General features: G+C 35.5%; 1 protein-coding gene across 1 annotated transcript in view; it reads right to left on the bottom strand.

Moving 5' to 3' along the window:
* Positions 1–2,172, bottom strand: part of HIBADH (3-hydroxyisobutyrate dehydrogenase) — a 97,675-nt gene extending 95,503 nt beyond the window's left edge. Inside the window, exons 1-2 of the mRNA XM_058182732.1 lie at positions 2,088–2,172; positions 1,701–1,861 (exon numbers count right to left, since the gene is read on the bottom strand). Of these exons, the coding sequence (XP_058038715.1) occupies positions 1,701–1,861; positions 2,088–2,172 (246 nt within the window). The remainder of the gene's footprint in view (positions 1–1,700; positions 1,862–2,087) is intronic.
* Positions 2,173–14,117: the final 11,945 nt, after the last annotated feature.

Genomic DNA, 14,117 nt, shown 5'->3' with positions numbered 1-14,117 from the left:
TTTTTAGTCTGTGTTTTCCCAGGCCGTGTTTTAAAAGACTTTTTCCTCTCAAAGCAATCTGGGGCTTGCCAGGCCTGTGTGATTCACCTCCACCTACTGAACTGCCAAAGCATTTCCTCACTAAGCTGCAGGTTCAAACCAAGTGGACAAGTAGTGGGGTCATAGGTTACAATTCATGACAATCTTATTATTCATAAATTAAGCTAAGAATATTTTTTAAATTTCCCTCTTTCTGCACCATCTTCTTTTAAGTTATTTCTTATCATGATGTTTGTGACTTTGTGATGAGACAGAAACTAAATACCCAAATTCAACCTACTTTGCAAGAAAACTGCCGTTATCGTTCCCATCTTCATATTTAGCTGAATGTGGCTTTAGTGTTGTAAATGATTTGCTACTAAAGAAAAGGAATTGACTGGATATCACTGAATGAGGAGACTTGAGAATGAAGCTGACTAAATTGGAGACTAATATAAGATCTCTCTGCAGCAGACATCAAGCACAAGGATCTCACTAACTTAAGTAGACTAAAGCTGCAATCCTACAACTTTTTCGGGGAGTAAGCCCCATTGAAGACAATGGTACTTACTTCTGAGTAAACATGCATAGGATTGCATTGTAAATATGATCTTGAGATGAGCTCAAATTGTATCTAACAAATTTGAATTTGTTAGGTACCTTTATTTTAATATGTAAAGTAGTTAATATGATCAAAGTATTACAGAAGAAGCTTTCATTAAAATTATTTTATATTTTTGCATTTTAGTTCTCTATTATATGTTTTGAAACTCTATTTGCTGTTTTTTCATATCCCTTCATACTATTATTTTTTAAGTTCGTCATTACTTCTACTGTCTTTTATTCTTTTATTTTTCTCTTTCATGGATGCCATGTTCTTTGGAACCTTGTTTAAACTAAGTTAATGATCTTTTAAGCTTCCACCGCATGAGTAGGAGTTTACTTTTTGAATAGTAAGAATTATATGTCACAAGGGAGGCATCAGGATTTTAGAGATGCTTAAGTGCATGGCCAAAAAAAGGTTGGAAACCACTACCTTACACAGAAACCATACACCATGTTTCCTTCATATATTTGATGCAGTACTGTAGCCAGAGATGGGCTACTGCCAGTTTGGACCAGTTTGGGCGAACCAATAGTTAAGACCTGTGGGTAGGTCCGCCCTTGCCCCCGCCCGCCCACCCTGGCACTATCCAGTGCTATATCACCATGTTTTTGAAGCCGCGCGCATGCAAAGAAGGCGGTGCATGCTCACATTTTTGGTGCTGGGCAAACCGGTTGTTACAGCCAGCAGCAGCCCACCCCTGACTGTAGCTGTAGCTTTCATAACATTCTACTGTTAATAGATACTCACCTGGTGGCTGGCTCTTTATGACTACAGAAAGAAATTGTCTATAGCTAAAGAACAAAATGAGGATTGCCAAGGCACACAAAAGTGTTTCATTTCATTTTTATCAATATGCTATTTAAGAAAGTGGATAAAAGCATAAATGGATTTTTTTGTGTGGTCTCTTTCCATCGTATCAATGACTTTTCTTGTATTTGGTGTTCTAAATAAAGGGTGGTTTTAAAAAAAAGTATTGCTGATCATGATAAGTAAATTAAGAAATTTCACAATCACTTTTCTTTCAAATTTCACAGTCACTTTTAAAAACTAAAATAGCAATGAAATGTTATTATACCTGGGTACCCAGCTCTTGAAATTCCTTACATGCTTCTGGAAATACATCACATGCGATAATGGGGTAACCATGTTTCACAAGGTTTTTTGCCATTGGATTTCCCATGTTTCCCAAACCAATAAATCCAACTGGAGTTTTGGAAGCCATTGCCCTAGAAGACACTAATTGAAATGCAAATGTTTCAGTAAAAAAAGTTTTCTAATCTTACATCAACCAGAATGCAAACTTCTTAATTTTCTTTTCTGCTAATTGCATATTTTAATTATCCTAAAAACAGCTTATACTTCAAGACGGATAAGAACATTGACAACAGCAGAAACATTCACTGTTTATTTTATTAAGTAATATATAGTAAAAATGAGGCATCAAAACTGAATTCATCAATACTGAATTTCACTGCGCTGCTCAAATATCTGCTTGGTATCTGTAATTCATCTACATGTAGATTCCCATGTACAATCCATCTGTACATGTACAGATTCCCCCATTAAAACTAATACAATTACACAATGATTTAAGACTTTATTAAAAATGCTTCAGACAATCACAGGGAACCAATCTAACATATATCTCTATGTTCTTAAGCAGTTGTGTAACTTCCTAGGATTACTCAGAACTCCAAAGCACCAGTTTTAATTGAATCCAAAGCATTTCATGGCTGTAACAGATTATGGAAAGGAGCTGACACAAAAGAGATGCAAGTTTGATACTACTATGATAAAATTTATGAATGAAAATTTGCCCTATTTTTACTTGAAATGGTTAGGGCAAAATAAGTGCTAAGCTTTTACACACTTTGATCTTTGCCTTTTTTTAATTATTAAAAATTGTACTATCAAAAATCACTATTCTCCTGCTGCAACTTACAAAGCCACAATAATCAGTGAAAATCCTAAGATGTTTTTGAGGTGCCTTATCTTTATGAATTCAAAATCAGTTTAGAATGTAGCATTCCTTTTAAATCTGATTTTTAGATTTTTTAGATTTTAGAGTCGGCAACGACTAGCACGTATGCACGAGGGGAACCTTTATCTTTATGAATTCAAAATCAGCTTAGAATATAGCATTCCTTTTAAATCTGATATTTTTTTAAAAAATAAAAATAATCTCAAATGGAACAACTTGTTTAAGCTATTGCTTCTTCATTTTAATGGAGAGCCACTTTGATCTTGTAGTTAAGACCAGGCTAAAAACCGGGAGTTCATGAGTTCAAATCCAAGCTTAGCCATGAAAGCCACCTGGGTGATGTTACCCCAGTCAGTCTGTCAGCCCAAGTCATCTCAGAGTTGTTGTTTTGGGAAAAATAGGAGGAAGGAGTGTTATATATGTTAGCCATCTTGAGTTGTTTATAAAAATAATAAAGATGGGATATAAATGAATACATTAAATAAAAAGATAATTTAGGAGTCTAAAGGGTCACTGTCTATCTTGGTTTAACAAAATTTCAGATTTACCCATTTATCTATTATTTTTGCTTACAAAGCAAGGAGCATATACTCAAAGGAAATTTAGAAAATTAACTTTCCTAAAAAGGAAAGTTAATAAAGATTCAGATTCCTTCGTTTCCTGTCTACAGATTCAGCCAGCTGCCAACAGCTGTAATTCAAAGCAGTAACAGCTGTCTGCCAGAAACTGGGATGACTGCAAACTCTTATCACATGGTAAATTTCCTGGATCTGAAGATGATATTTAGGAAACATAATGGAAAAGCCTTACCATATTGTGTTTTGATCCCTTTGATATATAGTCTGAAAATTATCCTACAGGTATTACCTGACTATTTAAGCATAGGTTCATGAGAAGAGACACTTGGATGTGAACAAAAGAAGAAACCTAACATAATCCCATCTGTACTTTGGTGTTAGTGTGTGTCTGTGTATCAAGAAATGGCAGGCCTATGAGTTGAGAAGCACATAGGATTTTGGAATCCAACTTGTACCTTCTTTGGGGGAAGCCAAGACTTAGACAGGAAAAAAAGTTTTCATTGTCACATGCCCTACCTCAACAATCAATTGTTCCTTTAGCAACATTATAGGAAACTCATGAAAGGAATATAAAATAGTATGAAAAAGATATGAGATATTGTAATAAGAAGTTTATTATATTAGGCATTCTTGCTCCTTTAACAATCATTCATTTCTTGTATCAGTCCACATTTGCCCCTCTTAAAATTTATCCAATTTTTTACTTTTAGTAAACATTCTACAAGATAAACAAATTCATATACTTCCTATAGTTTTTCACCATTAATGAACTTTTGCACAACTGGGACCAGAATTTTGATTGCTAAGCAATATAGTTGTTCAGTGTGTCACACCCAATTTTAGGACCTCATTTGCCATGGTTGTTAATACAATAAATATATATTGGCAACTAATTATGTATTTATTAAAGTTGCAGCATCCCAGAAAATCACTATAGTTGCTAAATGAATCATGTAATCATTAAGCAAATCCAGCTTCCTTTGTTGATTTTGTTTGATGGGAAGACAAATGGAAAAGTTGCAAATGGTGATCATATGACCCCAGGACACTGCAACTGTCCATAAATACATACCCAGTTGCCAAGTAACCACATTTTGATCATGTGACCATAGGAGTGTACAATGGTTATTAAATGCAAAGATTGGTTATAAGTCATTTTTTTCAGTGCTCCTGTAATTTAAAACAGTTCTATACCAATAGTTGAAAGTCAAGAGTTACATCTGGTCTACAGGATCATACTACTTTCATCCTTACCCTATCTCACACCAATGTATCTATGTCTCTTTCCTTTATTCATTCATGCTGTATAAAATAGTTGAAAAAAATGATCTGCAACCAGTCTCACACTTATAGCCACAGCAGCATCCCCATGGCCACATGACTGTGATTCAGATAAATAATGTATTTATTACAGTTTTAGCATCCCAGAGTCATGTGATTGCCATTTGTGAATTTCCCAGCCAGCTTCCAACAACCAATGGTGAAAGCCAAGTTCTCTTAGCGATCACTTCATAACCATGGCAAAAAAGATAGTAACATCAGGTGGGATTCAGTTAATAACCGCCCTGTTTAGCAATGCTTAAGTCAAGAACTACCTGTAAAAAAGATCCATCCTAATACTGTATATGAAAAAAGAGTACATTTGGTCCTGTAGTGCAATAACAATGTGTTTTTTTATATGGATATCAGAGAGTTTGGACAGTTTTCACTGCTACTTTTTCTGGCAAACATAAATATTTTTAAAAGATGAATAATACTAGGAACCAGAATCAATAAAGTTTACTGAAAAGGTATTTACTGTGCTATTCCTGCTCAGCAGCTAATCTAAATAAAAATACTGTAGACATGGCAGCGACAGAGCATTTAGGAAATATTCCTCAACAAATTGGTTGCATCTGATGTTTTTATAGAAACTATGATTTTAAGCTTTTTGTCAACATAGATATATCTGCTTTTTACATAGGATTGTTAATGCCATAAGTAATGCAAATAAAAAAGTTTCATCCTGATAAATTAAGCCACTGAAATGAAAAATTCTTTATGTAAACTCGGAGTTCCTTGAGGATAAAAGATTGTTCATTCAGTTCTGACATTAAAATAAATACCATGAGTGAAGCCATGCTCAGAGGTACCACCCCGTTCATTTCTAAGTTTGGTATCTAAGGTACTATTTTTAATGGATCCAAATGATCTTACAGTGATCTTACAGTGGTAGGCAAAATGGAGATTTTGAATATATCCTTTAAGTCTGCAGTCAGGTCCCAATCCAGAAACATATACACAGTATGAATAAAAACCAGTCTGCATGAGTGGGTACACTTGTACTAATTTACCCAGCAGATGGTTTGAGTTATTAAACAGCAGCTGTACTGTGCAATGTCTCAAACTATGTGTGCTGTTTCCAGGGTCTGGATTTCTAGTAACAGAAAATATACATGCAATAACTTTCTCAGTAGAATGGGAAAAAATGTAGGGACAGATTCAAAAGATTAACCATCTTTTTAAACAAACAGATAAATATGAATTGTTTTCTATCAAAAGGGATCTTAGTACAACAAAAAGTCAATATGCCTAATGACAATTATGTATTAAGCCAATTACTTTATTGGCTTATATTAACATATAACGGGTCTGGATGGGGAGAAACAGACTCAGGCTCAATCCCTCCAAGACGGAGTGGCTGTGGATGCCGGCACAGTGGATGCCGGCACAGCGGATGCAGCTGACTGTTGGGGGCGAGTTAGTGGCCCCAAAGGAGGTGGTTCGCAACTTGGGTGTCCTCCTGGATGGACGGCTGTCCTTTGATGAACATCTGGCGGCCGTCTCCAGGAGGGCTTTTTACCAAGTTCGCTTGGTCCGCCAGTTGCGTCCCTTCCTTGACGGGGATGCCTTATGCACGGTCACTCACGCTCTGGTTACATCTAGCTTGGATTACTGCAATGCTCTCTACATGGGGCTGCCCTTGAGGTGCACCCGGAGGCTACAGTTAGTCCAGAATGCGGCTGCGCGAGTGGTAACGGGAGCCGCTCGTGGCTCCCACGTAACACCACTACTCCGTAGCCTGCACTGGCTTCCTGTGGTTTTCCGGGTGCGCTTCAAGATTTTGGTTACCACCTTTAAAGTGCTCCATGGCTTAGGACCCGGGTACTTACGAGACCGCCTGCTGTTACCTTATGCCTCCCACCGACCCATACGCTCTCACAGAGAGGGTCTCCTCAGGGTGCCGTCCGCCAAACAGTGTCGGCTGGCGGCCCCCAGGAGCAGGGCCTTCTCTGTGGGGGCACCGACGCTCTGGAACGAACTTCCCCCTGCCTTACGTCAAGTGCCTGATCTTCGGACCTTCCGTCGTGAGCTCAAAACACATCTATTTATTCAAGCGGGACTGGCATAATAGTGTCAAATTTTAATTTGGGGTTTTATTAATATTTTTAAAATTTTTAAACTAAATTTTAACCGGGTTTTATTATTTATATGTCTATTTTAAATATTTGGCCTATTTAATAAGTTTTTTAGATTAATGTTTTACTTTTTATATTTATGTGTTTTTTATATGGCTGTACACCGCCCTGAGTCCCTAGGGAGATAGGGCGGTATAAAAGTATGAATGAATAAATAAATAAATAAATAAATAAAACATTAAAGAAATAACATATTAATTACAGTTGTTCAGAGTTACTTGGATAGATGAATGACATATAAATTGAATAAATAAATATATTAAATAGAATAGTTAATATTCTATATTAAGGACTAGAAAGTGGGACACTAAATTCAATTCTCACCTTAGCCATGAAAGCCAACTGGGTGACCTTGGGCCAATCATTCTGTCTTAGCCCAACTCATCTCACAGGATTATTGTGGAGGAAATATCAAGGGGGGGAGTGTTGGATATGTTTGCGACCTTGGGTTCTTTGTGGAATATAAATAAATAAGAATCGCCTTTTCAATAATTTTCAAACAAGAAAATTGATTAGTTTATTGCTATATATGGAAATGATATATTATGGCAATAGTCTTCAAAACTGATGATTACAGGATTATTTAACAATAGAAAAAAGTAACAAAGTACCCAGCAAAGAGCTGAATGAACTCTGAAACAAAATGTTGCAATATTTCCAGAATCTTAGCACTATTCCTTTTTTTTTTCTTACTCAGAGGAAAGTCTGATGTTCTTACTGAGACCAATTATATCTGGGATTGCAATATATGGAGCCATAATAATTTTATTAATTTATTATTATTAATAGAAAGAGCGCTATAGTACTTTGCAGTCTTCTCTAAGCAGTTTAGAGTCAGAATATTTCCACCAACTATCTGGGTTCTCATTTTACCATCCTCGGAAGGATGGAAGGCTGAATCAACCTTGAGTCAGTCAGGATCAAACTCCTGACAGCAGGCAGTGTTAGCTGCAATACTACATTCACTGTGCCATCTGGTCTATACATCTAAGTGCTATTGCTATAAAAGGTATGAGTAGCTTAAGGCAGATAAGATATTAAAATTTACCTTAAGTAATCCAATAATTATGTAGAGTTCTTTTTTCCTCAGCTGTAGGCTGCACTAAACTATGCTATATAATACCTTGAAAAATAAATTGATGCATTTGGACAATTTAAAGAAAAAAAAGAAAAGAAAACTTGCTTATATAGCAGCTTTGCAATGTTTCTTGTAAATTTCCAGATAATCCTTACAAAAATATGTACTTATTCCTTGCATTCTTAATTTTTGCAAGCAGATGATGTATGTCCCCCAAAACAACATGTATTTGAAATGTCATATACTCTAAAAAGTTATATGGAAAACAAATTTATTTTATTGTGACCAAATAAAGCCAATTGTTTTAGTTTTAAAAGACTTAAATTCATTTCAGGGAAAGTATTTTTTAAAAAAATGGTTAAACTCTCTCATTCCCATATTTGTGCGCTTTTTAAAAACCCTTTCTTTTCTCTCCTGCAGCTAAGGCACTGCAAGGGGAAAAAGTGAGTCAAATATTTTTTGTATTAACTACCACTTTTACATGTAATTATAAACTATTAATATAACCCATTACATTACATAAAAGCTCCAAATAAATGTTATTGTGAAACTGACAGGGAGTAATATCCCTTATTTTTACAATTTATCATCCATTTCATTGTAAAAAAGCAATCCCCAAAGCACAGAACAATACAAACCAATCCAGTGTGAACATGCTGCAATAGTTCCAAAGGGAAAAGAATAGAAGGTGTCTCAGCAATGATTTACTCAAAATTCCAGGTGAATTGAATGTCTTAAGCAAGTTCCAAGCTGGCAAGGATAACAACAACCATAACTGAATAGGGAAGGTATTCCACTCTTACAGCTGTAATTTATTCTTAAGATTGCCAGTAACATTCTTTTACTAAAGCCAGGTTAATGCTAAACAGGAACAAGAGAAAAAGGTACACCTTGCTAGACAACATTTTACTTTCATTGAAAGCTAAAACTTCTTAAAAACATCCTTCAAAACAGGGCAGCTGCTTAATTCACACAGGAATTACCTTACCATTTTGTTGAGATTTAGCCTCAGTTCATTGACACTCATCAAGCCAGCACTTAAGCAGATAGAAGTGTTGTGATTTGATATAAAAAAGCAGCCCAGAAATGATACTTTAAAGGATGTTTTTCTCACATAATGGCTTTTTGTTGATATTATTGAGACCTTATTTGCAGATTTGAATATCAGACAACACCCAATATTTTTGCAGGTATGTCCATGTTTGGAAGTTTGGGCATGGGGGGAGGGACATGGGAGCAAAATATGCTACATATGATACCATGACATATGGTATCATTGTCCAATGACATTATGAGGCATGTGATATCATTTTACCTTTCTTACTGAAAGTAAATGATTGGGACTTCCCCTTCCAAACTGAATCTGAGTTAAAAACAAAAAATCCTGGATATATATCTCTTGTTCCTAGGAAATAAAAACATTATAAGTTGAAAACATAACTTATAAGTTATAAATAACAATTCATTTTTGTATTGGCTGCCTTGTATTGCTTGGGTCAATAGCCAACCCAGTAACTTAGAAATGAAGCTTACAGCATAAACTGTCAAAATTTATCATTTTTTACTTTTTAAGTTTCAATTTTGTTCTCAATGATACTTATGAATTTGGTCCTTGGAACTTGAGTTTCCTAACTTGAAACTTATAGTTTCTGATTGTTGTTATTTCCAGGTTATTGATTTAATTTGATTTCATATTTGCATTGTCACAGTTTTGGCCTTCACAGATATGTGAGAAATTGGGTCAAAGCATTTATTATCCACTGACTTTTCCATTCATGGATGTTTTCTTGGCCTTTTGTTTTTTTTTAAGAAAACTGTATCTGATGAAAGGCCTGGTTAAGCTGACATTACAAATATGAAAAAAAACACCACAAAAAGGGGAATCATTGTACTGTATTGGTAAGGTTGCATTGTAATATAAATTCCCTTACAAAGTCGTTCATTTATTTTCCCAGAAATTGTAGGATATTAAAATTAGAACAAAAGAATTAACTATTAACTGCACACTTTTTCCACATTGTAACATATCTGTGCCCCAAATGTTAAATATTTATATCTAAAATATTTTAAAATACCTTTCAGTATGAAAGGTTAAAACAAATCTATAAAAAGGACATTTAAAATAAACTTATAACCACTACTTAGGCTTTCTAAAATTTAGGCTGAGATCATACCACAAAAATGACCTGCAGGGATCCCATAGGATTGCTGCTTCTGTACTAGCTTCCCTGCTGTATGGCAGCTTCCCTACTCGGGCTCCTGGACCTCACCATGGGCTGGCTGTAGAGTTCTCCAGGCTTATAGTTCTGGGGAATTTCAACTTGCCATCCCTGAGAACGGGTTGGCTATAGCTTGGCATTTCAGGGAAACTGTGACTTCCATGTGCCATCCCAGGTTATCTAGGACCCAACTAGGAATAGTGGTCACGCACCCAATTTGGTGTTTTTGTTAAAGCAGTATCTATGTGACCTGGAATTGATTGACATGTCTTTGATACCCCTGTCATGGTCAGATCATAGTCTGGTGGCAACTAGTTTGTCTAGAACTATAAACCACTTCCCCCAGGGAGGCAGGGCCTGTTAGCTTGGTCACCCGCATTGACTAATGGACCCGGACAAGTTTCAGAAGGAATAGAGATTGTATCTGCTTGGAATAGGAAAATCACTGAAGCTCTGCATAGACTTGAACCCATGCAACATCTCTTAACCCATAGACCTTTTTGTCCTATGTATTATACAGAGGAATTTAGAGAGATAAAACAAATGAAAAGACGTCTAGAGCACTGCTGGAGGAAGACAAGGGACAAGATCTGTTATTAAGATCTTGTGGCAGTTGGGTGGTGTGTACAAGTATTTCTGTGGACTAATTGTATCTGCAGATAATCAGCCAGTGACTCTGTTTAATGTGAGCCATCTCCTTTTGGGGAAGGAGGAGACAGAGGTCTACCTGAAGGGTCTTGCTACGAAATTTGCTGATTTTCTAAAAGACAAAATCACTCAGCTTCATTCCCAGTTACATACTAACATAGTTGGTAGTCTGATGGAGGCACCCAGGGCAGATTCCTATCCAGTTATCTGGAATAGTTTGACCCTGCTACTCCTGAGGACTTGGTCAGAGTCCTAGGGAGCATGAGCTCAAACACCTGTATTTTATTTCCATTAGAGAAGGAAAGCCTTGAGTCAAAAAGAAATGAATCCAAACTTTTCTATCACGTTTACCTGATATATTGTTTGTTTTAAATATAAATTTTGCAGAGTTAAGGAAGGGTGAATTTCATTCACAAGCTATGTCTTTTGCTAGATTTGATGTTCCCTAGATTTGATGCTAGATTTGGTATTAAAGCTATATCACAAATTTAGGTTTGAAAAAGAATAACTACTCATTGTTTCAATAATAATGTTTAGTATTCAAACATATCAATTAAATTTGGGGAGATACATTTATATACATATAAATGTTAAATGGTCTGGAAGATGTTAAACTCCAAATTAGATTATCTAGTCAGCATGTCCTGTGTTGAAAAAAAGTATGGAACCATAATATAACAGCAGCTGGAAAACCTCTTGTAATATATTCTTACTTGAACTGTTTAAGAGGATTGAACTAGGACATAAGCAGTGCACAGTACTTGCTTCCCAATCCAAATATTAAGCTGTTTTGTAACTGATACCATGAAGTCTTAGATAACTCTTATTTGAGACTATGGCTGATCAGTCCACTATGCTAAGACTCAATAACAAACTATGATTTATTGACTATACCAAAAATTGTTATGTCCACCCGTTGTTAGACATACTAGTTCTTGGAGAACAAAGTAAGCAAGCAACGAAATCATTGTCTCCTCCATTCTGGTGGAATGAAATATGGAAAAAAGGTGAGAAGGGCAGTTTTCAGTGACTCTGCACTCTGCACCAATAACTGCTTTTTGGGACTGGAATACCTTTCTGAGATATGACAAGGAAGGGCCAGTCATGGACACTGATCATTGTCAATATTATGAATTGTTTTCAGTCAATGGAATGATCCCTATTGGATATCATTATAGACTATAATTTATAAAGCTGCATCTTTGTTGGTAAATAATGAGCCTGTTACTCAAAACAGTGATGTACTTTTAGTGCTACTTTTTCTATGATACATAAATGGCAATATTTTCTCAGGGTTAATAACATTTTGCCCTAGGGTAGTATGATTTTATATATTTCCTCTAAGGCATTAACACTAACTTGCTTAACAACATTCCTTTGAAAGGAATGAAAGTGTACTAAGAAATGAAAGTATACTAAGCACTGATTGCATTTGAGCTATTGCAAAATATTATACAAGATAGTAGTCCAAAGGTTTAAAAACTTGATTGATAAGGTTATGGTTTTTCAAATACCGTATATGAATCTTCAGAATTACTATGCCTTATTTCAATATCAATGTTCATAAAATTACAAGTGCATGTTTGTAAAAATGAGTTTGGAAAATGAACCATCAAATATACTAAAATCAGCATCTTTCCTTGTGTGTTTTTATGAGTGCTTTTGTGCAAATACAGGGTTGTTAAGATAGAATTTGTTATAGAAAATGTATCAACACAGAACTTAAAATATGAATTCCCAGAAAAATAAAAAGCAGTTCAAAAAAAAGATAGTTTGTCAAAAAATGTAATTTCTTATGTGTATTGTATATTACACTTACTCTACATACTGTTTAAGATTTCTATATAATTTCCTGAAACATGTTATTAACCTATTATTTTTGTTTTCATACTAGACAACCTGTGTTCAATTAAGTTGTTTCAGAGGTATTTCCAAAACAAAACAAAACAGAATAATCATGGATGGGCAAAAAAACCAGTGGGAGAGTGAGCAACTTCCCCTCCCACCCTCCCTTTCTATGTAACATTTTACATGAGATCCTAGGTGAGACGATCTATCAATTTGCAGTGAGATATCATCAATATGCAGATGTCATCCAGTTTTATATCTTTCTTTAGTTCTGGATGCAGTTGCATTACCCCAGACTGGCCATAGCAGAATCTATCTTCGTAGACTCATGGTTCTTGCTTGAAGAGCAGGTGGCAGCCATAGTAAGACCTTTTGCACACCTCTAGTTGTGCTCATTCCTGGAATGGAAGGAACGCTCAAGCTGTGTCATGCCCTTGTAATCTCTCATTTAGACTATTGCAACGTGCACTACATGGAGTTACCTCTGAAGAGCATTCTCTGAAGAGCATTCTGAAACTTCAACTGGTGCAGAATGCAGCTGTATGGATAGTAAATAGTGCTATCGTAGATATAAGGCATTTGTAACACCGGTACTTTGTGAACTGCATTGATTGCCAGCATGTTTCCAAGTGCAATTCTGGGTATTGGTTGTCACCTATATGGCTTGGAACTAGGTTATATGAAGTACTGTAGAAAGTTGGCACCCATCCCTCTCCTAGAATGAAATATTTTGAGCAATATTAAAAAAGGCAGAATATTATATTTTTCAAAGGGAGAAATTGAGAAACATGTTTTCTCTTTTTCAAGATAAACCTGGGGGCTCTATAATAACTCTTAAAATATGGCCATGTTAAAAAGCTTCAATTGTATTACTATTACCATCTGGCAGATCGTACAGGATAATAAAACAAGGACAAATAGACTGAAAAACAGTCTAGGGCAATAACCATATTGAATTATACGGAATAGTGCAATATCAGGTTTTCAATTTCAATTATATAGAATGTAAAGGAGGTATGTGTTTTTATTTTTATAGTTATAATGTACACTGAAGATGGCATTTAATTTCGTTGTACCATCCTTAATGACAATAAACTAAACTAAAGAACTAAAGTCAGATAATGGCCAGTTTCAATCCAAACTGTATAATGGAACCATCATCATCGTTGTATCACTAAAATACAAAATATTTCAAATACCCGCTAGGGATACTGGAAAAAAATGCGAGTAAACTATTTCCCCCCTCAGTTTAATAGTTAACCTTTATTAACCAGGGTATTATGGTTTTTAAATGGTGTTTTTTTTTAAACAACACTTCGTTACTTCGTTTCAAAACACAAGATTTTTAATTAACCCCCTTCACGCAACTCTGGACTTTCTTGTCCACAAATAATAATAAAAAAATCTGAATTGTTCAGGTAGGAATGAGCGTTTAAGGAATACTTGATATATATTTTTTTCTAAACAGGGTGTGTCTATTTGGTGTTTTGCTTTATTACTCATACAATTATAGTCAGATATTCCGAAGCTTCTTCGGGGCTTCGTGATCGCTGGGTAGGTTCGTCATAGCAGGGACTACAGATCTTGCCTAAGGAATCCGAAGGCTCAATTCCGAGAAATACGCAACGAGCAGATTCTATTTCGATTCGACACATCAGAAACGTCAAAGTCGGAATGCCCAG

Source organism: Ahaetulla prasina, chromosome 4 (genome assembly GCF_028640845.1).
Source record: "Ahaetulla prasina isolate Xishuangbanna chromosome 4, ASM2864084v1, whole genome shotgun sequence".
NCBI classification, from domain to species: domain Eukaryota; kingdom Metazoa; phylum Chordata; class Lepidosauria; order Squamata; family Colubridae; genus Ahaetulla; species Ahaetulla prasina.
This window is presented reverse-complemented; position numbering and strand designations above follow the sequence as displayed.